Source organism: Falco biarmicus, chromosome 4 (genome assembly GCF_023638135.1).
Source record: "Falco biarmicus isolate bFalBia1 chromosome 4, bFalBia1.pri, whole genome shotgun sequence".
NCBI lineage: Eukaryota > Metazoa > Chordata > Aves > Falconiformes > Falconidae > Falco > Falco biarmicus.
The window spans coordinates 65467617-65489388 of NC_079291.1; the positions used below are offsets into that span (position 1 = coordinate 65467617).

Below are 21772 nucleotides of genomic sequence, written 5' to 3' on the forward strand. Positions count from 1 at the left end.
CGTGGGTCTTGGGGCTGCAGGGAAGCTGCCTGGGGTGAGGCAGAGGGTGAGTATGTGCTCACATCGATGAATTCCATACTGCAGAAATACACGAGGGGCACCCCCAGCTGCCAGCTCACCTATTCATGAGGTAAGGCCCCAGCCCTGAGAGCTGGGGGTGGGGGGTATTCCCAGCCCCTCTCCTAATAGCTGGGGTAGAGCCAGCTGCCTCCTGGCCCCTATAGTTTGGGTGGGGGAGAAGTGTTGCCCCCGCTTCTCCCACAGTGGGTATAGATGGGGACATCCCCAGTGCTCTGCCCTATAGCTGGGGTCCAGCCGATGTCTCAGCCCCTATAGCTGGGGAGGAAGGTCCTGGCTCCCTCCTTATAGTCAAGGAATATGTGTCCCAGCCTCTATAGCTTGGGGAATAGGGGGGTCACTCCCGCTTCCTATAGCCTGGGTCTGACTGTATCCCAGGCCCTACAGTGGATCCTCCCCTCTGTAGTGGAGTCTGGCTGTGTCCCACCCCTTATACCCACAGGGGGGTCCCAGCCCCTTCAGCTAGCCGGGGTACAGCTATACCCCAGCCCCTATGCCCACAGGGGGGTCACAGCCCCCTCCCCAATAGCAGGGACACAGCTATAGCCCAGCCCCTATAGCAGAGGCACACCTATACCCCAGTGCCTGTAGCTGAGGGTTCACGCCCCCTCCCCTATAGCCAGGGCACAGCTATACCCCAGCCACTATAGCTGAGGGTTCACAGATCTTTCCCCTATAGATTTGGCACAGCTATACCCCAGCCCCTATAGCCGGGCACACTATAACCCAGCCCCTATAGCCAGGCGCAGCTATACCCCAGCCTCTATAGCTGAGGGTTCACAGCCCCCTCCCCTATAGCTGGGGCACAGCTATACCCCAGCCCCTATAGCTGGGCACACTATACACCAGCCCCTATAGCCATGCACGCCACAGCCCAGCCCCTATATCCGGCCACACCAGTACCCCCGGCCCCTATAGCCAGGCACACAGGTACCACGGCACCTATAGCGAGGCACACTATAACCCAGCCCCTATAGCCAGGCACACAGGTACCCCGGCCCCTATAGCCGGGCACACTATAACCCAGCCCCTATAGCCGGGCACACCGGTACCCCCCGGCCCCTATAGCTGGGCACATCGGTACCCTGGCCCCTATAGCCGGGCACACCGGTACCCCGGCCCCTATAGCTGGGCACATCGGTACCCTGGCCCCTATAGCCGGGCACACAGGGACCTCGGCCCCTATAGCCGGGCACACTATAATCCAGCCCCTATAGCCGGGCACACAGGTACCCCAGCCCCTATAGCCGGGCACACCGGTACCCCCGGCCCCTATAGCCGGGCACACTGGTACCCTGGCCCCTATAGCTGGGCACACCGGGACCCCGGCCCCTATAGCCAGGCACACTATAATCCAGCCCCTATAGCCGGGCACACAGGTACCCCAGCCGCTATAGCCGGGCACACTATAACCCAACCCCTATAGCTGGGCACACCGGGACCCCGGCCCCTATAGCCAGGCACACAGGCACCCCAGCCCCTATAGCCGGGCACACTATAACCCAGCCCCTATAGCCGGGCACACCGGGACCCCGGCCCCTATAGCCGGGCACACAGGTACCCCGGCTCCTATATCCGGGCACACTATACCCGAGCCCCTCCAGCCGAGCACACAGGTACCCCACCTCCTCCATCCGGGCCCGCGCCCCCCGGCCCGCTGCCGCCCCCCCGGCCCCCGCTGCAGTGGCGGCCCCGTCCCGCCCGGGCCGGGCCCTCCCCGGGGGAGGGCGCTCGGGGGCCGCGGTCCCGCCGGCAGCGCCCGCCATGTTTCCCGGCAGCCCGCCCTGCCCGCCGCCCGCCTGAGCCTCCCGGCGGCCGGCCCGGCCCGGCGGCTGCCCGCCTCCGCCGCCGGTGAGTGGGGCCCGGCGCGGCCCAGCGGCGCGGCCCGGCCCGGCCCGGCCCGGCCCTGCCCGCCGCCGCGCAGGCCGCAAAGCCTCGGCCTCGATTTCCACGGCGGGCGGGGAGCGGGGCGCGGGGCCCGGCCACACTGTGAGCGGGGCTGGGGGGGGAGGTGTGCACGGGGAGATGTGCCCCCCGGGGCAAGGCCGGGCGGCTCGGCCGGGGGATGGCGGCGTGGGCGTGAGTGGGTTGCCCGGCTCGGGGGGCAGGGGCAGGGCTGCGGGGGGAGCGGTGCGGGGCCCCCGCCGTTCATTTCAGCGGGTTCTGCGGCCAGGCCGTGCGCTCAGCCGGCGGGGGCCGAACCCTCGGGGAGGGCAGAACTCGCCCGAAGTCGCAGCGGCCATCGCCTTCTCTCTCCAGGGACACCCAACGTCCGAAGGAACTGCTGAACACTTGGTGTGCGGCAGGCCGGTGGCCTCGGCCGGGATCCCGCCTGCCAGGCACGCTCGGGGCGGCGGGGACGGAGAGGCCAGTTTGGGCAGGGACGGACGGCTGCCCGGGTGCTGTGAAGAACGAACGCCTGCCCTGGTGCAGGGATCCAGCCTGCCCTGGTGCTGGGACGAACGCATACCTGCCCTGGTGCTGGGACGCACACCTGCCCTGGTGCTCGGACAAACAAACGCCTGCCCTGGTGCTGGGAGCACTGGCCTGAGCTCTGCCAGGGGAGCCACGAGTGCAGAGCGGAACCTCCTGTCACCTGGTTGAGGACAAGGAGGAATAAACCAGAGCTGATCTACTTCCATCCCGTAGGAGTGCCCCTAGGAGGGTAATTATTTCATGTTCCTATTGGTTTAGTCCCTTGGTGGAGCAAGTTTTGTAGGAGAGTGGAAGAAGTGGCAGTTAGCTGTGAAGTGGTGGGTGCTTTGTGCACCCCACAAAGGGGATGGATGGGTGCTGGGGACTCCCAGCAGCAACACCACGTCTTTGCACCCAAGCTGGAGCCACCTGGACCTGCCATGGTCCCACAGATGCCCTCTCCCCTTGTCTTCTGTCCAAGCTGGACTGGTGGCAGCCACATTGTTTGCACATGTCTGAACGGGTGTCTGTTGTTGCTGGGATTGCTTATGGTTCTTATTTGAAGGAGTGCGGTGCAGTTTGGCCGTGTAAATGCTGAACCGTGCGTGGCTGGAAGGGGACAGTTCCTGGGTTTGGAGGTAACTGCGTGTGGTCCAAAGAGAAATTATTAAGATTAATTTTAAAAGTGGGTTTCACTATGTCTGCTGTTTCCCCCCGGGAAGGTGTTCTAGAATCACATCTTACTGCTGGAAAGAAACCTTATTTCTAGCCTAACAGTGCTAATGTTCCCCTTATCTGCCAGCATATGTCGGGAAATACATGAGTATGTCAAAACCAAGAGGCAATGCATTCTTTTTGCATCGCTTGCATCAGCTTCCTGAGAACTAAGAAACTAAAAGAGGCTTGAAATGAAAACAAATGCCATTAAGTGCAAAATGTTAACTTGCTGGCCATTTGAGTGGCATTCTTTGTTTCAGTGTTTGCAGCAGTCATTAGTCCCGCTACAATGGCACTTCTTGTTACCATGGGAGAGTGGATGTTCAGGCCTTGTGTGCTTGTCTTTCCCGGGAGTTCAGGGAGCCTCGTGGTATGAGGAGGGAGTACCAGGAGCTGGTTCCTGTTGGCTTTTCAGACTGGCTGTGGGCAGCTGAGCTCCGGATGGCTCCAGGCCCCAGGCCCTGGATCCTGTAGCCACTTACGAGCCCTGGCTATCCTGTGCTGAAGGGACTTGGATTGCATTGTTTTGCACGTGCAGGAACTGGACTCTCTCGGGATCCTTTGGGCTCCTTCCTGATCAGCTGCAGTGCACAATGAACGAGTGCTCCAGCCCTAACAGCTGTCTCATTTTTATTCCTGTTCGTAGCTTGTCGCCTTGGAGGAGAGAGGATGGCTCAGGAGACAAACCAAACCCAGGTGCCTCTGTTGTGTACCACAGGCTGTGGGTTTTATGGCAGCCCCCGGACCAACGGGATGTGCTCCGTTTGCTATAAGGAGTTTCTACAGAGACAGCAGAGCAGTGACCGGATAAGCCCCCCAGGTAGAGGATTTTTGTCTGAGAAACGTGTCTTAAATGGGTGTCTGGATGCAAACTGTGTTAAGCAGCTGGGATGGAGCATGGTACTGGTACTGGCACTGGCTGCCAGCAGACATACTCCCTCCCAGAAAACTCGTCTCTTCCTTTTCGTGTAGAGCCAAGGCTCTAAATCAAAGACTTGAGCCTTTGAGCACTTCTGTTGCCTGTAAGGGATTCAGTTGTTTTCTTCCCAGTCCCAGCTGTTTGTGAAGCCACATCCCAGTCAGCACCTTCTGGTAAACTGTAAAACTTCACTGGCGCTAGCAATGGCCCAGATTTTTAGCTATTACCTGCTCCCTGAGCTGTGTGCTGGCTGCTGGGAACCACAACAGATCCCTGAAATCAAATTTTAGCTGGGAAGAATTTGGCCTTTTGAGTTTGTATAAGTTCCTTATCTAAACAGCATTGACAATCAAAACCAATGACATAAAATGTTTATTTCTTGCAGCTAAACATAGCTGACATATCACTGAGCTGCGAGGCAGCTTGGTGCATGGAAAGGATGCTCTTTCCATCATTAGCAGGATTTTCTTTTGCTGAGAGTTTGTGCAGATGCCCCATGTACCGACTTTGCAATATCGGTGAGAAACACCTTCTAGAGATCTTCTGCAGTTTTGTTCCTGAATGGAAGAATGGCTTTCCTTGAATGACGCCCCCAAAATATATATTGGGAATAGAGCTCTTCCTCACAAAGGGGTTTTCTAAAGACCCTGACTTAGATCCTCAGCGGACTTAAACCCAACATGTTTCTGTTGAAGCCAGTTCCTTTCAGCAGATGAGGATCTCGTTCTTGGACCTTGGAGAAGTTGCAAAGTAATGTTGAGTCAAGGTTTATGGGTAACTGCAGTACTTTCATTTATCCTGATAGGAGAATATTTATGCTGATGTGGAGTTTGCTTTGCAGTGCTGAGGAGGAGAAGGGGAATCAAAGAATGACGGAGGTGTCGTGGGTGACTGAAGTCAGATTTTACCAGATATTAAAAAAACCCACATAATGGAAGGTATTCAGCACCTAACTCCTGCAAATAAACCCTCATCCCTCAAAAGGGAGCTCGCAGATCCTGAGAAGCTGAACACGTCTCCATAAATGAGGCCTGCAGTTCTCAGGAAGACGAGCAGCTGATTTCAGATGGATGATCCTGATACAAGGACTCATTCCTGATCTAATGTAAGAATAGTTGTGCTGGGTCATGATGCAGTCTATCCAGCCCTGATGTGTTATCCCCCCAGAGACCTATGCACAAATTCAGAGGGGAGAGTATAGGAATAGGGGATCTGGGAGTGATCCCAACAGGGGTGCGCTCTCCCGGCTCCTGGTAGGGAGCCTGCTGAAAGTGCTCATCCTGCTTTCTCTTTGGCCATCAAGCACTCAAGGAACTTGCTGATATTTTTAAGAGTTTACCAAGACTGTTATCTTGTTTCCTAGCACCCAGTGGTCCCAACAGCAGCCCCATGGCTTCAGATTCAATTGCAGGGCAGCGTGCAGAGGGAGACTCCACACCTGAGGATGCAAAAGCCAGGTAGGGGCATAGTCTGGAGGGGGTGGATCTACAGCCATGCCAAAAAGCCGCTTTGAGATGAGGGGTAGGCTCTCATCCTTTGTAAGGCTAAGGGGAGATGTAAAGTGGGCTGGATCAAACACTGTTCATCGTAACCCTGGTTTATTTGGAAGATTCTCAATCAGTCGATGTCCCTGATGATGATGACTGATGATAGACCTGATGCTCTATGATGCATAGAGCCAGGTACCAGAGGGTTGGTAGTAAAGTAAAATCTGTAGTAATATAAGTGGCATCCTGGTTCTCTTGGAACCGGTGCACCTTGTCTGTCACTAGCTGTGTCAAACTGTTTGGTTTCAACTCAGTTGGAAGCTGCGACAGAAGGATTAGGGACCGGAGTCACGTTTGATAGGAAGGAGCATAGTACTGCATTGAGCTCTACCATTGCATTACAGTCCTGACTTATAACTCTGTTTCCCTGTCCCTGGGCTTGTTTGGATGGGCTGTTGCCTTGGCTTTGAGATATAACTGGGTAGAAAAGGAAACTGAGGTCATCACAGATTCGTTTGTGACTCTGAAGAACTTTGATCCCAAATCTTGAGGGAAATTGGCCTGCTGTATTCCTGAGCTACCTCTGAGTATAATCAAATTAAATTTATGGGATGAAGGTCTCCCCCACATCACTGTTCAGCAAAAGAAAATACTTATGTTTGCTCTATGGCTGATTTGTTTGTTTGTTGCAAATGATCCCAGTGCTCAGACTCCTGTGACCCATCAGATGACGGCCATGAGCATATCCAGAGAAGAAAACAGCAGTGAGACAGAAGAGTTCATTAAGACAGAAGAAGCCTCATCAGCATCTTCCTCGTCAGGTAGACTGATTGGTTTGGCCTTTGCACAAGTCTGAATGACACCAATCTCACAAGTCGGTTTGAGCAGCAAGTTCAATACTGGCCACTAACTGCAGGGGACAGTTGTTACCTCCCAGCAGTAAAGGTACACCAAGCAAGAGAGCTAAGGAGAGAACCGTTTGTTTGTTAGTGAAACAGGGAGAGGAGGAAATGCTCTGCCTGAGGGCAGGCCAATAGTGATTGCTTTGTGGGCTGAGGGCTGAGTAGCTGCCAGCCCTCACTTGCTGTCAGGAGGATAATCTTCCATGACGCCTATCCTAGTGAATGGCAGAAAGCCCGGAGCGTCCCGCAGCCTGCTGCACAGCTGTTGTTAGCTACAGTTCCCTGCCATCTCTCAAGGGAGGAAAGGAGACGGATCCAATATAGTCTTGGGAGAGGGGAGTCGTGTTTGTGGCGGTGCCCAGGGGCAGCTGTTGGCCGATTGTTGTTGTCCTGTGTGATGGGAGGTGTATCTGCCCCTCAGAGGGGAGTGTTAGCGCTGTTGCTTTGTTCACGAAGTGGGTACCCTGAAGTGATGGAGGAGCATGGGTCTCATTGCCCAGTGGGGTACATCCTCCAGTTGATGAGTTACAGGGTGAGCTGTTGGGTTGCAGCAGAGCCATAACCCAGGAACACTGCACTGGAGACACCCTCCATTAGCTGACAGTTTGCTTGCACTGAAAACTAACCCCCACCCCAAGAATTGTTGGTTGCTAAAAAACAGGCTGTAGTCACCACACATGACGGTGCATTTTAGATTTGGTAATCCCTTGCCTGCAAGCCCAGGAGACAATTTACAACGATGAGAGACTGTTAGGTGAAAGAGAGACTCGGAAGAGGCTGCCCCTTTCTTCCAATTGTGTGATTTTTAGAAAGTTGTTTTGGGTCAGATCCACAAAGCTAGCTCTGCCTCTTGATTGTTTATCTCCTTAGCCTGATTTTCAGAGCAGCGTGCACTGCAGGTGTGTATCTGCTAGTAGTTAGTGCTCCTCCCTCCTGTTGACTTCTCTAACCTGCTTAGGTACTGTAGGAAATCCTGCTAAGCATGAGTGACCTTTAACAATCTGGCTTTCAGAGCTCAGTTTTCCTTTTGGTAGATTAGAGGCAGTGATGAGTATCTGTGTAAAGCATTCTGAGACCTACATATGAGGAACACTTATGTAAGAGTCAGCAAAAATAATTACTAGCACTTACAAGGGGTTAACTGTTTTTTTTCCCCGCAAAGATTAACTCTAGGCTCAGCTGCCGCAGTTGAGTTACTCTGCATCAGCTGAGCTGTAATAACTATCCAGATACATGCTTAACCTATGGCAAGCACCAGGTAATTCTACTTAGTATTACTTTTTCTCAGCAGGAGCTAAATGGCATCATGTTACCTTACATATGCCTTGGTTAAACTGTAATATCTCCTTGATGTTTCTGAGCCTTGGACTTAAGGAATTTGAAAGAGAGAGAAAATGTGAGGTTGTGTGACCTGTATGTCTCTGTGGAACAAGGCAGATCTCACAGTTTGGGGTATGTCGGCCAGGGAAACATGCACACAGAGGTGTCTGGCACAGACCCAGAATCAGTAGGGCCTCAAGCAGCTCCTGTAATAAAACAAATGTGTTGCTTGGTTTATCAGGAAGGGTAGCAAACCTCTTGCCTCTGTTTCAGGTACCCTGCTTGAAGTATCCCAGAACACCACAGCTGAGGATAAGACGGCTTCAGAAAAACCGAAACAGAAGAAGAATCGCTGCTTCACTTGCCGGAAGAAGATAGGGCTAACCGGTAAGACCCTGGCTGTGGGAGAACTTGCCTTGGGCCTTAGTAGCCTGGTTTCGTAGCCCTGCGAACAGACCTGCTTGTGCTATGGTACCTCCTGGGTTCAGAGGGTTGATGTGGGTCGGTGGCTGGAGGTACCCCTCCATAAAGCACGTTACATCCCCAAGATGTGGTGCTGCAGGGGCGGTGGGAGCGGAGCTCTGAGCTGCGAACAGTGCTGTTTGAGGCAGTAGCCCGGGGAACCTGCCGCTCACTGTCAGGGTCCCTGCCAGCCCTTGGATGCAGGATTGCGGAACTGGATGGAGCCAGTGCCTCTTGGGTTATTTCTGCTGCTTGGTAAAACCTGCTTGTAGAAGCAAAGGCAGCGCTCACTGTGGATCTATTTCTGCTCCTATTCAAGTCAGCAGTAAAGCTTTCATAATAGTGACACGAACGGAGTTAGATCCAAAATCCCAGTTAGACCTGAAAATCCCACTCCAAGACTCATCCCATTTGTTAATGCTCCTTGACTTCCCCGGTTAGCTTCCTGAGAGGAGGCTGGCTTTCAGTGTTCAGCCTGTAAAGCTGAAGAGAGAGGTGCTGAGATGGTGTCAGGTGACTGGTAGCAATGGGAAAACTGCCCCTGGAAAGCAAAGCAATTACCTTGGCTGCGGTTTGTTAATAAAAACATCGTTCTCCTAAATTGACTCTGGTATTTAGTGTTTCCCTGGAAAAAGTGAACTCTAGAGCCATGTGGGTCATGCTGTTTTAGTGGAGCACTCGGCTCTGCAGCCTCCTCGGTGCGTTCAGCAGTGGGGGACCGCACACGCATTTCTGGTTTCGGTGGTGTAAGCTGCTTTGGCAGGGTCTGGCCTGGGAGCTTTGCCCAGCACCTGGCACTGTGGAGCCCAAGCTTGCTTGCAGATTTGAGGGTGCTGTCCTAGAGTACATGCGGGTTTATAAGCCTGGAACCGGGCAGGGTCCTCTGTGCCCAACCTTCAGATCTGCAAGGAGGATTGTTTTCCTGGATGAGTGTTTCCCTAAGAGCTTCAAACAGTGAGAAGTTTCCTCTCCTTTAGGAACCAATGTGCAGAGAACTCCTGTGAATTCTGGGCATTTAGGATGAGTTTTCTCAAATAGGAGTAAACTGGCACCTCGTAGCAATGGGTTTGTGGTCTTCACAGCCTGTGTTGGAAAGATGTGAAAGGAAACGGTGTGATTCACAGCCAGCACGATGGGGAGCTGATCTGCTCTCCTGCAGCAAACCCCCTCCCTGCCTCAGTTTCCCAGTGTGCTGTGATAACAGTAGCACATCTGAACGGCATTGTCTCTGAGTGAAGTGACTAAACTATGAATTTTGAAGCCTAAATAGCTCAAAAGTAATCCTAACGAGGTAAAGGTTTTGCTACTTGCCGGCTTATTGATGGTCAGTCCGCAAGTGCTGTTGCATAATGCCTGGGGAGTCAGGCTGGCTTGGAGGGCTCAGCTCCAGCTCAGGCAGCCTGCTCGCTGCCTGGGGAGCCTCGTCTGGATTAGCAATCTGGCACTCTGCAGTCCCTGGCATGTCCCTTGTCCCCAGGGACCACAGAGAGCAGCTGCTCTGGGAGCGCTTCCCACCTCTGTGACAGCTGGGGCTGCCCAGACCACGCGTGCGCTCATGGGAGCTGCTAAGCCAGAGGAAAGCAAAGAGCCACCCGTGATCTTCTGCCACGCTGAGAGTCCCTTTTGCCTGTCGGGGACAGTGGCCCCCCTCCCTTGTCTGACCCTCTTTCTGCATTAGTGGAGTTTCCTGGCCTGGCAGGAAAGAGCAGGGCCCCTGCTGCCTTCCTGTCCAGCTGGATGGGACTAATGCAGCTTTGTCTCTCTGCTCTTCCTCCATTCAGGCTTTGACTGCCGCTGTGGGAACCTGTTCTGTGCCATTCACCGGTACTCTGACATGCATTCCTGCCCCTACGACTACAAGGCAGAAGCCGCTGAGAAGATCCGTAAGGAGAACCCCATCGTTATTGCTGAGAAGATCCAGAAGTTGTGAAGGGGGCTGAGCAGCTCGAACTGCAGCCAGGTGGCCTGATGCTCCTCTCCTTCCTCCCAGCCTTTCTCCTCTTCCTCCCAGCCCCATCGGTGGTGCGATGGGAACGCCAGCAGCACACATGAACCAGCACCTGGACATGGGGACTCCTTGCAACTCTTTGGCAGACAGTTGACATTCCTTCTTTCCCTTCCTCCTGTCTGACAGCCACAGCTGAGCTGATCCATCCTTGACCAAGCTTCCCAAAGAAAAAGGGACCATCCTGCCCCGCAGCTCCAGTGCTAAAACCTTCGGACTTGTTTTCTGCTGGGGCAGTTTGTGCGGCAGCGGGGCTCTGCTGGGCAGCCTTTCCCTTCAGCCAGTAGCTGAGTCCTGTGAACACACGGGACTCACAGCTGGACCCCACAAGCAGCCACTGGACTTTGTTCCCTCTGCCCCACCATCTCTTTGTGGCGGATATAACCCAGGGAGCTGGGGAATCCTGGCAGCAAGGCTGCCTTCTGCTCCTTGAGAGGTGTTTCTTTAGTTTTAACACCCCAAATACCCTTCCCCTTCCTTTCAGACACTGTTGTTGAAGCACTGAGGTGGTTAAGCAGCAGAGTACTGGCACAGTAAAGTTATTTTGTGGCTTGAAGCAACATAGACACACTCCAGCCGCAGATCAAGACCTTTAGGAAAGTACTGCTCGCTGCTTCATGCCTCTTGCCGCAGGCAGGGAGTGAGACAGCCTGCTCACTCTGAGTCCAGGGCTGTGGCTGGGCTGCGGGACACCCTTGCACCAGCCTCCCGTGCTTCAACGTGCCCTGAATAACCGCTGGCTGCTTCCCAAGCGAGGTTTGTTGCAACACAGCAGTGCCTGCGCCTCTCCTCTCCCCTCTGCTCCCTGCCTTCTGCCTTACACAGTTCTTTCTCATCAGGGTTGTGCACACAGTTCAAACCGCCCAACCGCCACTTCCTTTCCTGTCCCTGCATGCAGGCGGATGGCGGGGACCCTTCCTCCCCTGTGGGCCGTGCTGGTGTTCAGTGAAAGCCTTTCTCCCCTGTGAGCATGTTGGCTTGGGAAGCCCACCCAAATGCCTGGCTGTCCCACCTCACTGCTTGTCCTTGTGGGATGAGAGGTAGGGCCAGATCCCCAGGAGATGCTCCAAAAGCCAGACAGAGGGATCTGGGGAAAGGCACACGGAGGGCTGCAGGGCATGTGAAATGTCAAGAGGAGGGACCCGGGGTGCCCAGAAGCACGAGGTGGGGGCTTTCAGAGAAGCCCATGGAGAACCCTGGGGAGCTGGGAAAAGACTTGGAGAGCTCTGGGTCTGCTGAGACTTATGAAGAGTTCTTGGTGCTGGAAGACTCGGGGAAGGCTCCAGGGTGCAAGGGAAAGGAAATGGAGAGCTTTGGGGTGCAGTGAACACGCTCAGAGGACTCGAGCACCCCAAAAGGCATCTGGAAGGCTCTGGGGTGGGGGGAAAGCCAAATGCCAGGCTTGATAGCACTCCAGGAAAGACATGTGGAGGGCTCTGGGGCTGTTGGAAAGGAAAACTTGGAGCTTGAGCACACAGCGCAAGGCAGGCGGCAGCTCCTGAGGGGTACCAAAGGCCACTTGCACCACACAGGGTCTGCGACTGCCCTGGAGGGGCTTTCCTCCCTGGAAACACCAGGAGCGGGGCTGTGGCCGCAGGGCTCGCAGTCTCACAAGCAGAGAAACCCCAATGAGTCCCAGGGGAAAAGCAACAGCCTCTGGCCCACTTCTGGCCGTCCCATGCTTTGGAAGTGTTTCCCTCAGTGGTGGCTCGTACAAGAGAGCGGAGCTGCAGGGGCTGAACCGGCAGCCTGGGGAAATCACGGCAGCTCCTTCCAAGGGCCAGTTCCCTCCCCTGCTTGTGGCAGTTCTGCCACAGTGATTGCAGTGGGGTCATTCCAAAGGTTTCCTTTTTCCCATCTGATTTCAGCCAAAGTGGTGTGTGCCCTGCGGCACTTGCCATCATACGGCGTTACTGGGAAGATTCAGACCTCCAAAACCAATGCAAATCCCCTGCTGGCGTGGAGCGGAGGCGAAGCTGGCTCTTGCCAGCCTTTTCCTCAGGTTTTTGCTTCTGGGGCATATTGGTGTCACGTCTGGAGCACGCGAGTGGCAGCACGTTTTAGTGCTAGGATACGCCCGGGCTGGGAGCGCGGCGCTGCGTGGCGAGGCTGTTTCACCGTCGAGGTTTTTGCTGAGAATGAGCCATCGCTCCCTGGGAGGAAGCCGGGAGAAACTGCAACCCCCCCCCCCCTTTGCCTGGCGTTCACATGAAGGTCGCGAGCCCCTGGGGACGGGAAGCAGCTTCCATGGATGCAACGGGAAAGCCCACGCGGCTAAAGGGCAGCCACCTGCTTCTCCACCACCTACCTTTTCCTCTTTATTTCCTTCCTCTTCCTAAGTGTAAATATTAATACAGTCTAGTTTGCTTGGATGCTGTGGATGGTTTGTTATGGGCCTGGATGTGTTGCACGCCGGCAAAAGCTCAGCTCGGGGCACTCCTGGGTGGCTGTGGGGCTCCGTGCCTCAGTTTCCCCATGGATAATAAATAACCTTGCCTGGTGCTGGTGGGGGTTGGAGTCCCCCGGTGCTGGCACCCAGACTCCCAGGTTCTGTCCCCACCACCCTGGTGCACAGGCTGTCCCCTGTCCCCTTAGAGGACCAAACTCTCCCTTAGCCCTAGGGGGCCGTGGCGGGGGAGCTGCTTTCCCTACCGGCGTGTGCAGGGCTGGAGTGGGGCCTGGAGCGGCCTGTGACCCGGGGAGGGGAAGGAAAGGGGGTTTGGGCTGGCGCCTGGGACCCAGGTGGGACCCCAGCTCCGGCGCGGGCCCGAGCCGCCCCCCTGCTCCCCCTATCCAGCCCGGGGGGCGTTGGGAGGGGGACGTGTGTGGGGCTCCGTGCGTGGGTTCGCCCACCTACCCCCGCCTTGGCGCCGGCGGCCACCAGGGGCGGGCAGCCCCGGGCAAGGCCGCGCCGTTCCCCTGGCAACGGGGGCGGGGAGATGGCGTCACTTCCGGGCGGGAGCGGGCGGGGCCAGGCGGGCCGCTGTGCAGCGCCGCCCCCGCCTCGGAGGACCGCAGCGGCCGCCCGTCCCTTCGGCAGCCCCGAGCGCGGGGGGGCCCGGGCCGGAGCATGCCCAGGTACGGGGGGGGGTGGGCACGGCCCTGCCTCGGCCGGGCTCTGGGGACGCGGGGGGCATGAGCGTGTGCTGGGGGCGGTGGGTTGTCGGGCCCCGCGGTGGACGGTGGGGCCCCACGCCGCTCAGGGTCTGTGTTTGGGGACCCACAGCTGTCGGGGGGGGGCCCGCGGGGGTCAGCGTGTGTGGGGAGTGGGGGCGTATGGGTCGGTGGAGGGAGTGGGGCCCACACAGGGCGGTGGGGGGTGTGGGGAGGCCTACAGCGGTGGGGGGGGGCACGCAGGTCAGTGTTTGTGTGTGTGTGTGGGGAGGGAAAACCAGTCCGGGGGGTGGCCCGCGGTGGTCCCACCCGGCGGCGTGTGGGTTTGAGGGAGGGTCCCACACGGGGCAGTGAGGGGGGAGGCCACAGCAGTCGGGGGGGGGCCCACGCAGGGCAGTGTTTGAGGAGGGGGGGCAAACCGGTCAATGGAGGGGCATGGTGGTCCCACGAGGCAGCATGTGTTTGAGGAGGGTCCCACACCAGTTACCACTGGTGTGTAGGAGGCCTGCAGCAGTCTGGGGGGGGGGGGACAGCAAGTGTGGGGTGGGGGGGTCCCATGCCTGGCAGTGGGGTGGGAGGCCCACGCTGGTCAGCAGGGGCGGGGATCTCCACTGGTAAGTGGTGGGGGTCCCACAGCAGTCAGTGGAGGGGGGGTACACAGGTCAATTTAGGGGGGCCTCCCACAGCAGCCCATGGTGGGGGACACCCATGCCAGTTGGTGTGTGTGGGGTGGGGGGTCCTGTGCCTGGAAGGTGGTGGGGGGAGGCACATATGGGTCAGTGTGTGTGTTTGGGGGGGGGGCACTCACTCAGTAGGGGGGGCCCACACAGGTCAGTGTGTGTGGGACCCCCCTCTCCCCAGCCAGTGGGGGGTGGGAGGCCCACGCCAGTCACTGTGTGTGGGGTGGGGGGTTCCCATGCCTGTCAGTGGAGAGGAGAGGCCCACACTGGTCACTGGTGGGGTGGGGGGCACCCACCAGTCACTGGGGGGGGGGGAATCCCGTGTGGGTCAGCGTGTTGGGTGGCCTGCTCAGGTCAAGTGAGTGGGTGGGTGCAGTGTGGATCCTCCTGCTGTGGCCATGGAGTGATTGTTGGCGGGGGGGGGGCTCAGCGGGGTGTGTGTAGCATGGAGCCAGCCCCACGCCATGCGGGGGGTTAGCTTGGGGGTCTGGATCTGGTCCCTCATGCTGGCTGTGGGGCGAGGGCAGGGGTGCCTGCCCCATGGGGGTGCCAGCCCCCCAGGGGTACCTGCCCATGGGGGTAATGTGCCCACAGGGGTGCCAGCCCCCCAGGGTTATGTGCCCACAGGGTGCCAAGTCCCACAGGGGTACCTGCCCATGGGGGGTAACCTGCCCCCAGGGGTGCCAGCCCCACAGGGGTACCTGCCCACTGGGGTAACCTGCCCTCAGGGATGCCAGACCCACGGGGGTGCCAGCCCCCCAGGGGTACCTGCCCACGGGGGTGCCAGCCCCACGGGTGCTGGGGTTTGGCCCGGCACAAGCGTGACACACGGCATGAGTGTGACCCACGGCGCCTGCGCTGCCAGCGGCTGCCTGCTCTGCCTGCGTGGACCCACGCCGGGACGTGCCCGTGCAGGTGTGCGGCCGCCGGACACCCCGTCCACTTCCACCAAACTGGGGGGACACGGGGCTGCTGTGTGCCGGCCCCAGCACCACTGTGGTCACCGGCAGGAGGGGGACCCCAGCCCAGCCCTGGCCTCCCCAGCACAGGGCCTGCAGCGGGGCCGCGGTACGGGGCATCCCTTCTCTCTGAATATTTTGGCATATTTTGGTGCCGCCTGCCTTCTCCTCCCGCTGGGCGGGCAGCCCCCCTCCACCCTTTCCTCCCCTTTCCCAGCCCTTCGGAAGCAGATGGAGCAAATTCCTCGGGGTGTGGGCTGGTTTGACATTCCTCAGTGCGAGCCTGTGCCCAAACTTGCAGAAAATAGTTGCTTTTTTTTTTTTTTTTCCCTCTCCTCTCCCCTTTCTTCCCCCTCCCCTTTTTCTTTGGGAGCTCAGCGCTCCTGCTGCACGCCAGTGTGGCTGGGCCTGTGCCGGCGGTTGGGGGGTCCAGGGGGGGCTGCATCCTTCGTCCCACCGACCACGCGGCTGTTGTGGAGCGTGTGTATGTGTGCGATCATCCTGCGCCCACCATCCTCGCCTCCTCAGCGTGGGCCTGGTGCGGGGGCTGGGAAGTGTTGAAGGAGGCTTGGTTTTGGGGGGCTGCGTGGGTTCAGTGTGAGTGTGGGGGCTGGGGGAGGGGAGGGATGGGACGGTGCGCCCCTCGGCTAGAGGCGGTGCGGTGCCTGTGCTCGCCAGCGCATGGGTGTGCTGGGGAGGTGCGTGTTTGTCCCCGGCTGTGGGTCACGCGTGCCTGGGGGGTGCCCAGCGCAGAGCCCTCACTGCTGCGTGTCCTGCCCACAGGCCACCGCTGCTACCCGCAGACGGACGGATGGCGGCCACCCCAGCCCCGACCAGCACCCCGGCCCACAGTGGGCTGCTGGCGGCAGCTGTGCCGAGGGCCAGCTGAGGACGGGGCCTCTCCAGGCTGTCGTCGTTCCCGGCCTCTGTCCGATTTGGATCCTCCCTCGCTCCAGACGCGGCTGCCTTTTGCCTCGCTGCCGTCATGAACGGGCTGTCGATCAGCCAACTCTGCTGCCTCTTCTGCTGTCCCCCCTGCCCCAGCCGCATCGCTGCCAAACTGGCCTTCTTGCCCCCAGAGCCCACCTATGCCGTGGTCCCCGAGCCAGAGCCTGTGGGCAGCACCAGCACGGGCTCCCTGCGAGGCGGCGCTGCGGGGCGGTGGAAGCTGCACTTGAAGGACCGGGCGGATTTCCAGTACTCCCAGCGGGAGCTGGACAACATTGAGGTGTTCGTCACCAAAAGCAGTCGGGGGAACCGCGTTGGCTGCATGTACGTCCGCTGCGTGCCAGGTGCCAGGTGAGTTGCCCCTGGATGTACCAGCCTGGCTGTTTGACCCCAGCCGCTTGGTACCAGGCTGGTGAGGCGCTGGTGAGGCAGCGTGCCATCCTGCCCGCTTCTCTCCTTCAGCTGAGCACCACCTCCTCGACCCAGCCCGACCTGGCGCCTCGCTGAAGGAGCCGGCCCTGCCATGGGGGTTTAGAGGCATCCTGCGGGGCGGGTGAGCTCAGCTCCTGGGACCAGTCTGGCTTGTGGCTGCAGCCGGGAATGGGATTAAGCAGGGAGTGGAGGCAAAGCCGGAGGCTACAGGGATGTAGGGATTCCTTAGGCAGTCCCGCAGATCCCTCCTGATGACACGCCAGTGATACAACATGCTCCAGCTGTGCAGTGAGCTCTTGGTGAGCACCAGAGGGGTCTGCACCCCAGCCTCCATCCCCAGCCCTGCAGCGACCATGTGGATGGGCAAGAGCCTGTGCCAGCCAGGAGACCCCTGCGGGCAACTGGGGCTGCATTTTTAGTCTCATTCACGAGCATGTTTGATTCCTCAAGGGGAAGGGCGATAGGAGTGAAAGCCAGGAGGTGTTTAGGCACAACCTGCTGCTGGTCACTCCCGTGGGTCTGAAAACTGGGAAGCTGGAGAGGGGCAGCCTGGGGTGTGAGGTGGAGACCACCTCCCGGCTGCTGGTGACCAAGCACTAGGGGACGGGAGGGGGCTTGGGAGCTGCTCCCCGAGCCGGTGGCACAGCTTGGGGGCTCAGGTGCAGAGGGAGGCCAGGTCGCAAAGCCTGCACCACCCCAGCTGACCAGCTCCCCCACTGGTATCCACCTGGGAGCAATGCGCCTTCCAAGGAACGGCATCCGCAGAGACCCCTGCACAGGGGAGTGCAGCCTGGAGCAGCCCCCAGCTCACCAAGGGCTCTGAAGCCACTGAGTGGGCTGGGGGTGAGGAGGGTGGCTCTTGCAGGGGATGGAGAGATGTTAGAGGGCTCTGCAGGCTGCCCATGGGGATGTCTGCTGTCCCTGCATGGGTTCCCAGAGAGAGGAGAGCAGTGGCAGGATTGCTCTGCCTGCACATCCACCTGCCTGCGCCATGCTGCAGCGATGCTCGGTGCTGGCCCCGCTCCCAGCCAGCCTGCAGGAGCGGCTGTTTAAGCACAGGCTGCAGGGCTGGAGGGACAGCTCCAGGCTGGGGGGAATCTGGCCAAACCCCTTGGGGCATCAGGTCTCGCTTGTTGTCTGTCTTCCCCACCCCCAGCCCATCCTGCCACCCCCTCCCTTCCTGCGGTGTCCAGGCTGGGACACAGAGGCTCAACCTGGCCGCAGACCTCTCTCGGACCAACTGTGAGGGCTCAACATGGAGTGGGTCCTGCTCCCTCCCTCCAGCAGAAGAGAGCCAAGCTTCCATCAATCTGCTATTAGTGTTAATTTTTATGATTAACATTGTTTTTCCCCTTATGGTGGAAATTTCTTGTGCCTTGTCACTCCCACAATTCACTTCTCTCCCAGTGCCTGGTGTCTTGCCAGACTCAGGAGAGAAAAAAATCTGCTGTCAGAACTCTTACTTGAAATCCCCATTGGGCAAACGGCCCCAAATCCTGAGCTTTTTACCAAAAATAGACTCAGAAACTTGAACAGAATCATCCTGCCTTTGGGCTGCCTGTTTCTGCTGGGAGCAAGCCCCTGGCCCTGGGTGGCAAGGAGTGTGTCTGGGTATCTCCAGGATCGGATTGGGGGCGTTGCGAGGACCCTCCTTGATGGCCAGAGGAGCGTTGGCCCTTCATGTCCTGGGGTTTGGGTTTTGGCCTCCCAAGCTGATGTCCCGGCTGGTGCTGCCCAGGCACATCCATCCCTGAGCTGCTGGTGGGGCTGGGCAGTGCAGCAGCACCGCAGAATCCACGATTAACCTGCTGTGCCTGTCTCTCCTCGGTGCTGCAGATACACGGTGCTCTTCTCACATGGCAACGCCGTGGACCTGGGGCAGATGAGCAGCTTCTATATCGGGCTGGGCACCCGCATCAACTGCAACATCTTCTCCTATGACTACTCAGGCTACGGCGTGAGCACGGGCAAGCCCTCCGAGAGGAACCTCTACTCCGACATCGATGCTGCGTGGCAGGCGCTGCGGACGCGGTGAGCTGGGTGCCTGGCAGGGGGAAGGGAGGATGTCCATGCTGCCGCCAGGAAAACCCTGTGGTCCAGCAGTCTGGAAAACAGGAAATCTCCCAGAGAGGGAACCCGGGCCACTCATAATGGCAAGGGGTGGCTGGAAAGCAGCTGCAGGGGAGCAGGCTGGGGGACCTGGAGGGGCTGGGATGCTGCAGGGGTATGACCTTGCTTGGAGGTGCTGGCACAAGCTGTGCTCCCCATCTTGCCGTTCCCAGGCTCTCCCCAGGCTGTGCTCAGCCCTGGTTCCCCAGCCAGGTTCAAGGTGCAGCCCCATGATGGGCTCTGCCTCCCCTGCCCTGTGGCCCGGCTCGCAGCGTGACCCAGGAACTTGGGGGCTGCCTTGTGCGGCTGCAAGCCTGCCTGGAACCCTGCTCCTGCCGAGGGTGAGCCCTGACACCCCCCACAGCTCCTCTGGCAGCTCAGCCCCGGCTGCTCCCTGGTCCTGCCGGGGGTGCAGGGCAGCTGCTTTGGGCCCAGCTGTGAGGGAAAGGCAGGGGGGACAGAGCCCTGTTCCCCCTGGCCCCAGCAAGCCTTGCAGGGTGCTGTGGCCAGAGCAGGGTGATCCCCTGGGCTGTATCTCCTGGCACTGTGACTCTGGTGCTTGGGTGCTGACCTGACCTGCCCTCTTCCAGATATGGGATCAGCCCGGAGAACATTATTTTATATGGACAAAGCATCGGCACAGTGCCCACAGTTGATCTGGCCTCCCGCTACGAGTGTGCTGCCATCGTGCTCCACTCCCCGCTCACCTCTGGCATGAGAGTCGCCTTCCCTGAGACCAAGAAGACCTACTGGTTCGATGCCTTCCCCAAGTGAGTGGCCCGAGGAGAAGGGACAGGGTCAGCTCTGGAGGGTCAGTGCCCAGACCAGCTCTGTCCTGGACACCAGCCCTGGCCGTGAAGAGGGGTTGTGGTGAAAACTGGGTCTCTTTCCAATGATGGGCTTAAACGTGCCCATCGGCATCCTCTTGCCTTGCATTTTACCCCGTCTTGGGGGGCTGTAACTCTCACTGGGGTCACCGTGCCTTCTCCTGATGGTGTGTGCACCCCAAGTCCCCTGGTGGCATCACCTCCTGGCCATCCTGTCCAGTGTCTTTGCCTGCCAGCTCTGGGGCTGTGCCACTGGCCCCTTGTAGTGTATCACAAGGGTGATCCCAGGTGCCCCTGGGACCCTTCTCCACCCCAGGAGTAATTTCTTGGCCTTTTTTCCCCCCCTCTGCAGACGGCAGAGGCAGTGGCATGGAAAAGCAGCACTGAGGTGGGATGAGTTCCTGCTTTGCCTTTTCCTCGTAGCCGGGCCAGCAGGGCCCGAGAGACGGTCCCCGAGCCAGAAGCCGTGGCGGGGAGCCACCAGCCCACGCTCTACGTCCCCGTGGCCTCCGGGGCCGGGCTGAGAACAGCCGTGCTTCCACTCCTCAAAGCCTGGCATGGCTGATCCTGAGCGGGGAGGGCCTGCGTCCACGCTGTCCTGCAGCGGTTACTGTCAGCCCTGCCTGGGTCCCATGGGGCTGTTGTGTCTGGTCCTTGTCTGTCATGTCAGGGAAGACCTTGTCCTGGAGGTCATCCTTGGCAGAAGCTCCATGTCCCCATGCTCTGCTGTGATCAAAGAGCATTTCCTGGTCCCTCTCCCCGAGGGAATAAGTTTTGGGGGGCAGGAGGGAGTGCCATGATCCCTGTACTTACCCCGCCTCTCATCTCTTCTTCACCCACTTTCTTTGCAGCATCGAGAAGATCTCCAAAATCACCTCTCCCGTCCTCATCATCCACGGCACGGAGGATGAAGTCATCGACTTCTCCCATGGCCTGGCGCTCTTTGAACGCTGCCCCAAGGCTGTGGAGCCGCTGTGGGTGGACGGGGCCGGGCACAATGACATTGAACTCTACAGCCAGTACCTCGAGCGCCTTCGAAAATTCATCTCCCAGGAGCTGCCCAGCCAACGTAACTAGCAGGGCAGGGGGACGGGCAGGGGGTTTCTGCCTGTTTCTCCAGTTCTCTTCCCAGTGTCCCTCCCCAATCCCTGCTGCTGGAGGTGCAATGAGTTTGTACAACCTCAGCTCCGGGCTCGGGAGAGGGCAGGATGCCCTGGAGCAGATGGTGCATTTTCCTCTTGGACACAAGCACAACTCTCCTCCCTCCCGGTGTCAGCCCCGGCGCTGCTGGCACCACCGGCCGGGCTGGCAAGAGACGGCAGCTCCTTCCCCCTTCCTCAGAAAGATGAGAGCCCACCCACCTGATGGTGTACCCTTGGCTTCGGATGTGTCCTCATCCCCCCTCCTAAACCAGCGAACTCCTGAATTCCTCCTGGCTGCTCTGCTGCTCTGACTATAGCAATAAGGCGAGTTGGAGAGGGGCTGGGGGCCCAGCCCCCTCCCCGCCATTGCTGCGGGGCGGGACGGAGGAGGTGGCAGTTCCTGCTCTCAATGGCGCTTTCCCGGGATCAGCGCTGGTGGCGGTGGGGTGCCTAGTGTCTGTGTCCCAAGGGGAGTTTGGGGATACATGGAGGAGGTGCCCCCTGCTCTGCCTTCTCAGAGCGCTCCCCGCGTTCAGGTCATCCCTAGAAAACCTTCTCCATCTCGCTCGCAGGCAGTGCGCTCGGGGAAACGGGGCAAGGAAACCAGGCACCAAATAAAGAGCAGAGGTTTAACGTTTTACCCGTGTGCACCCTTTCCCTGGGTACACCTGGGGCTGCCTTTCCATCACCCTGCTGGGGGGACCAGCCCCAGCCCATGTGGCTCCAGCCCCTTGGCTTTCCCTGCTGGCCGATGTCTCTGCTGAATTGCACTTGGCCAGATCCCTGACGCTTGTCACCCTCCTCTGGGGACTGGGCAGCCCCAGGGTGCCAGCAGATGGGGAAGGAGCCCTTGGGCTCCTGGGATTGGGCTGCAAAGGTCTGCTTCTTCGAATCGGGCTGTGGGGACAACGGGAGCCTGTTCCCCCGCCAGCCCCTGCCCTGTTTCATTAGGGGTTCCCATGGGAGGTGGAGGACCTAGGAGGTCTCAGCCTCCTAGGAGCAGGAGCGTGGGGCCTCGGGTGTGCTGCAGGGAGGGGAAGGGGGACATCCCCATGGTCTGCCGGTGTGCCAGGGCCAGCATGGCGAGGCACACAGCATGGTCCTGAGCAGGCAGGGTGACCCTGGGGTGAGCACAGCTTTGTTTTGACCTACTCTGTGCCCAGCTGTGCCCCGGGCTCCCAGGGGACTCCGTGATTCCTGGTGTGTGCTGGCCACAGAGGCAGGCACGGGGGCATCCCGCCTTGGCCTCTGCCAGC

The 21772-nt window shown here is 58.9% G+C and overlaps 2 protein-coding genes across 4 annotated transcripts; both read left to right on the forward strand.

The window, feature by feature from the left end:
- The first annotated feature begins 1790 nt into the window (after positions 1-1790).
- On the forward strand, positions 1791-12677 carry LOC130148445 (AN1-type zinc finger protein 5-like). Of its 3 annotated transcripts, XM_056337020.1 has the most exons (7): positions 1791-1929; positions 2338-2743; positions 3857-4030; positions 5493-5586; positions 6319-6437; positions 8112-8225; positions 10082-12677. In XM_056337020.1, the coding sequence occupies exons 3-7, from the start codon at positions 3880-3882 to the stop codon at positions 10228-10230; spliced, it is 627 nt and encodes a 208-aa protein (XP_056192995.1). In that variant the 5' UTR covers positions 1791-1929; positions 2338-2743; positions 3857-3879; the 3' UTR covers positions 10231-12677. The 3 variants fall into 3 exon arrangements, with proteins under 3 accessions (XP_056192995.1, XP_056192997.1, XP_056192996.1); XM_056337022.1 differs by lacking the exons at positions 1791-1929; positions 2338-2743 and adding an exon at positions 4515-4647 and having other exon boundaries at positions 3891-4030; XM_056337021.1 differs by lacking the exons at positions 1791-1929; positions 2338-2743; positions 3857-4030 and adding an exon at positions 4037-4647.
- A 592-nt stretch (positions 12678-13269) lies between these two features.
- On the forward strand, positions 13270-21154 carry ABHD17A (abhydrolase domain containing 17A, depalmitoylase). The gene is made up of 5 exons (XM_056338058.1): positions 13270-13383; positions 15842-16357; positions 18275-18469; positions 19138-19317; positions 20226-21154. The coding sequence occupies exons 2-5, from the start codon at positions 16044-16046 to the stop codon at positions 20449-20451; spliced, it is 915 nt and encodes a 304-aa protein (XP_056194033.1). The 5' UTR covers positions 13270-13383; positions 15842-16043; the 3' UTR covers positions 20452-21154.
- Positions 21155-21772: the final 618 nt, after the last annotated feature.

Excerpts from the sequence above, each read along its gene's own strand:
- LOC130148445 (XM_056337020.1), top strand. The coding sequence starts at position 3,880 with ATGGCTCAGGAGACAAACCAAACCCAGGTGCCTCTGTTGTGTACCACA. Across the intron at positions 5,587-6,318 it reads CCTGAGGATGCAAAAGCCAG|TGCTCAGACTCCTGTGACCC; the intron begins GTAGGGGCATAG and ends AAATGATCCCAG. Across the intron at positions 6,438-8,111 it reads ATCAGCATCTTCCTCGTCAG|GTACCCTGCTTGAAGTATCC; the intron begins GTAGACTGATTG and ends CCTCTGTTTCAG.
- ABHD17A (XM_056338058.1), top strand. The coding sequence starts at position 16,044 with ATGAACGGGCTGTCGATCAGCCAACTCTGCTGCCTCTTCTGCTGTCCC. Across the intron at positions 18,470-19,137 it reads TGGCAGGCGCTGCGGACGCG|ATATGGGATCAGCCCGGAGA; the intron begins GTGAGCTGGGTG and ends GCCCTCTTCCAG. Across the intron at positions 19,318-20,225 it reads TGGTTCGATGCCTTCCCCAA|CATCGAGAAGATCTCCAAAA; the intron begins GTGAGTGGCCCG and ends CTTTCTTTGCAG.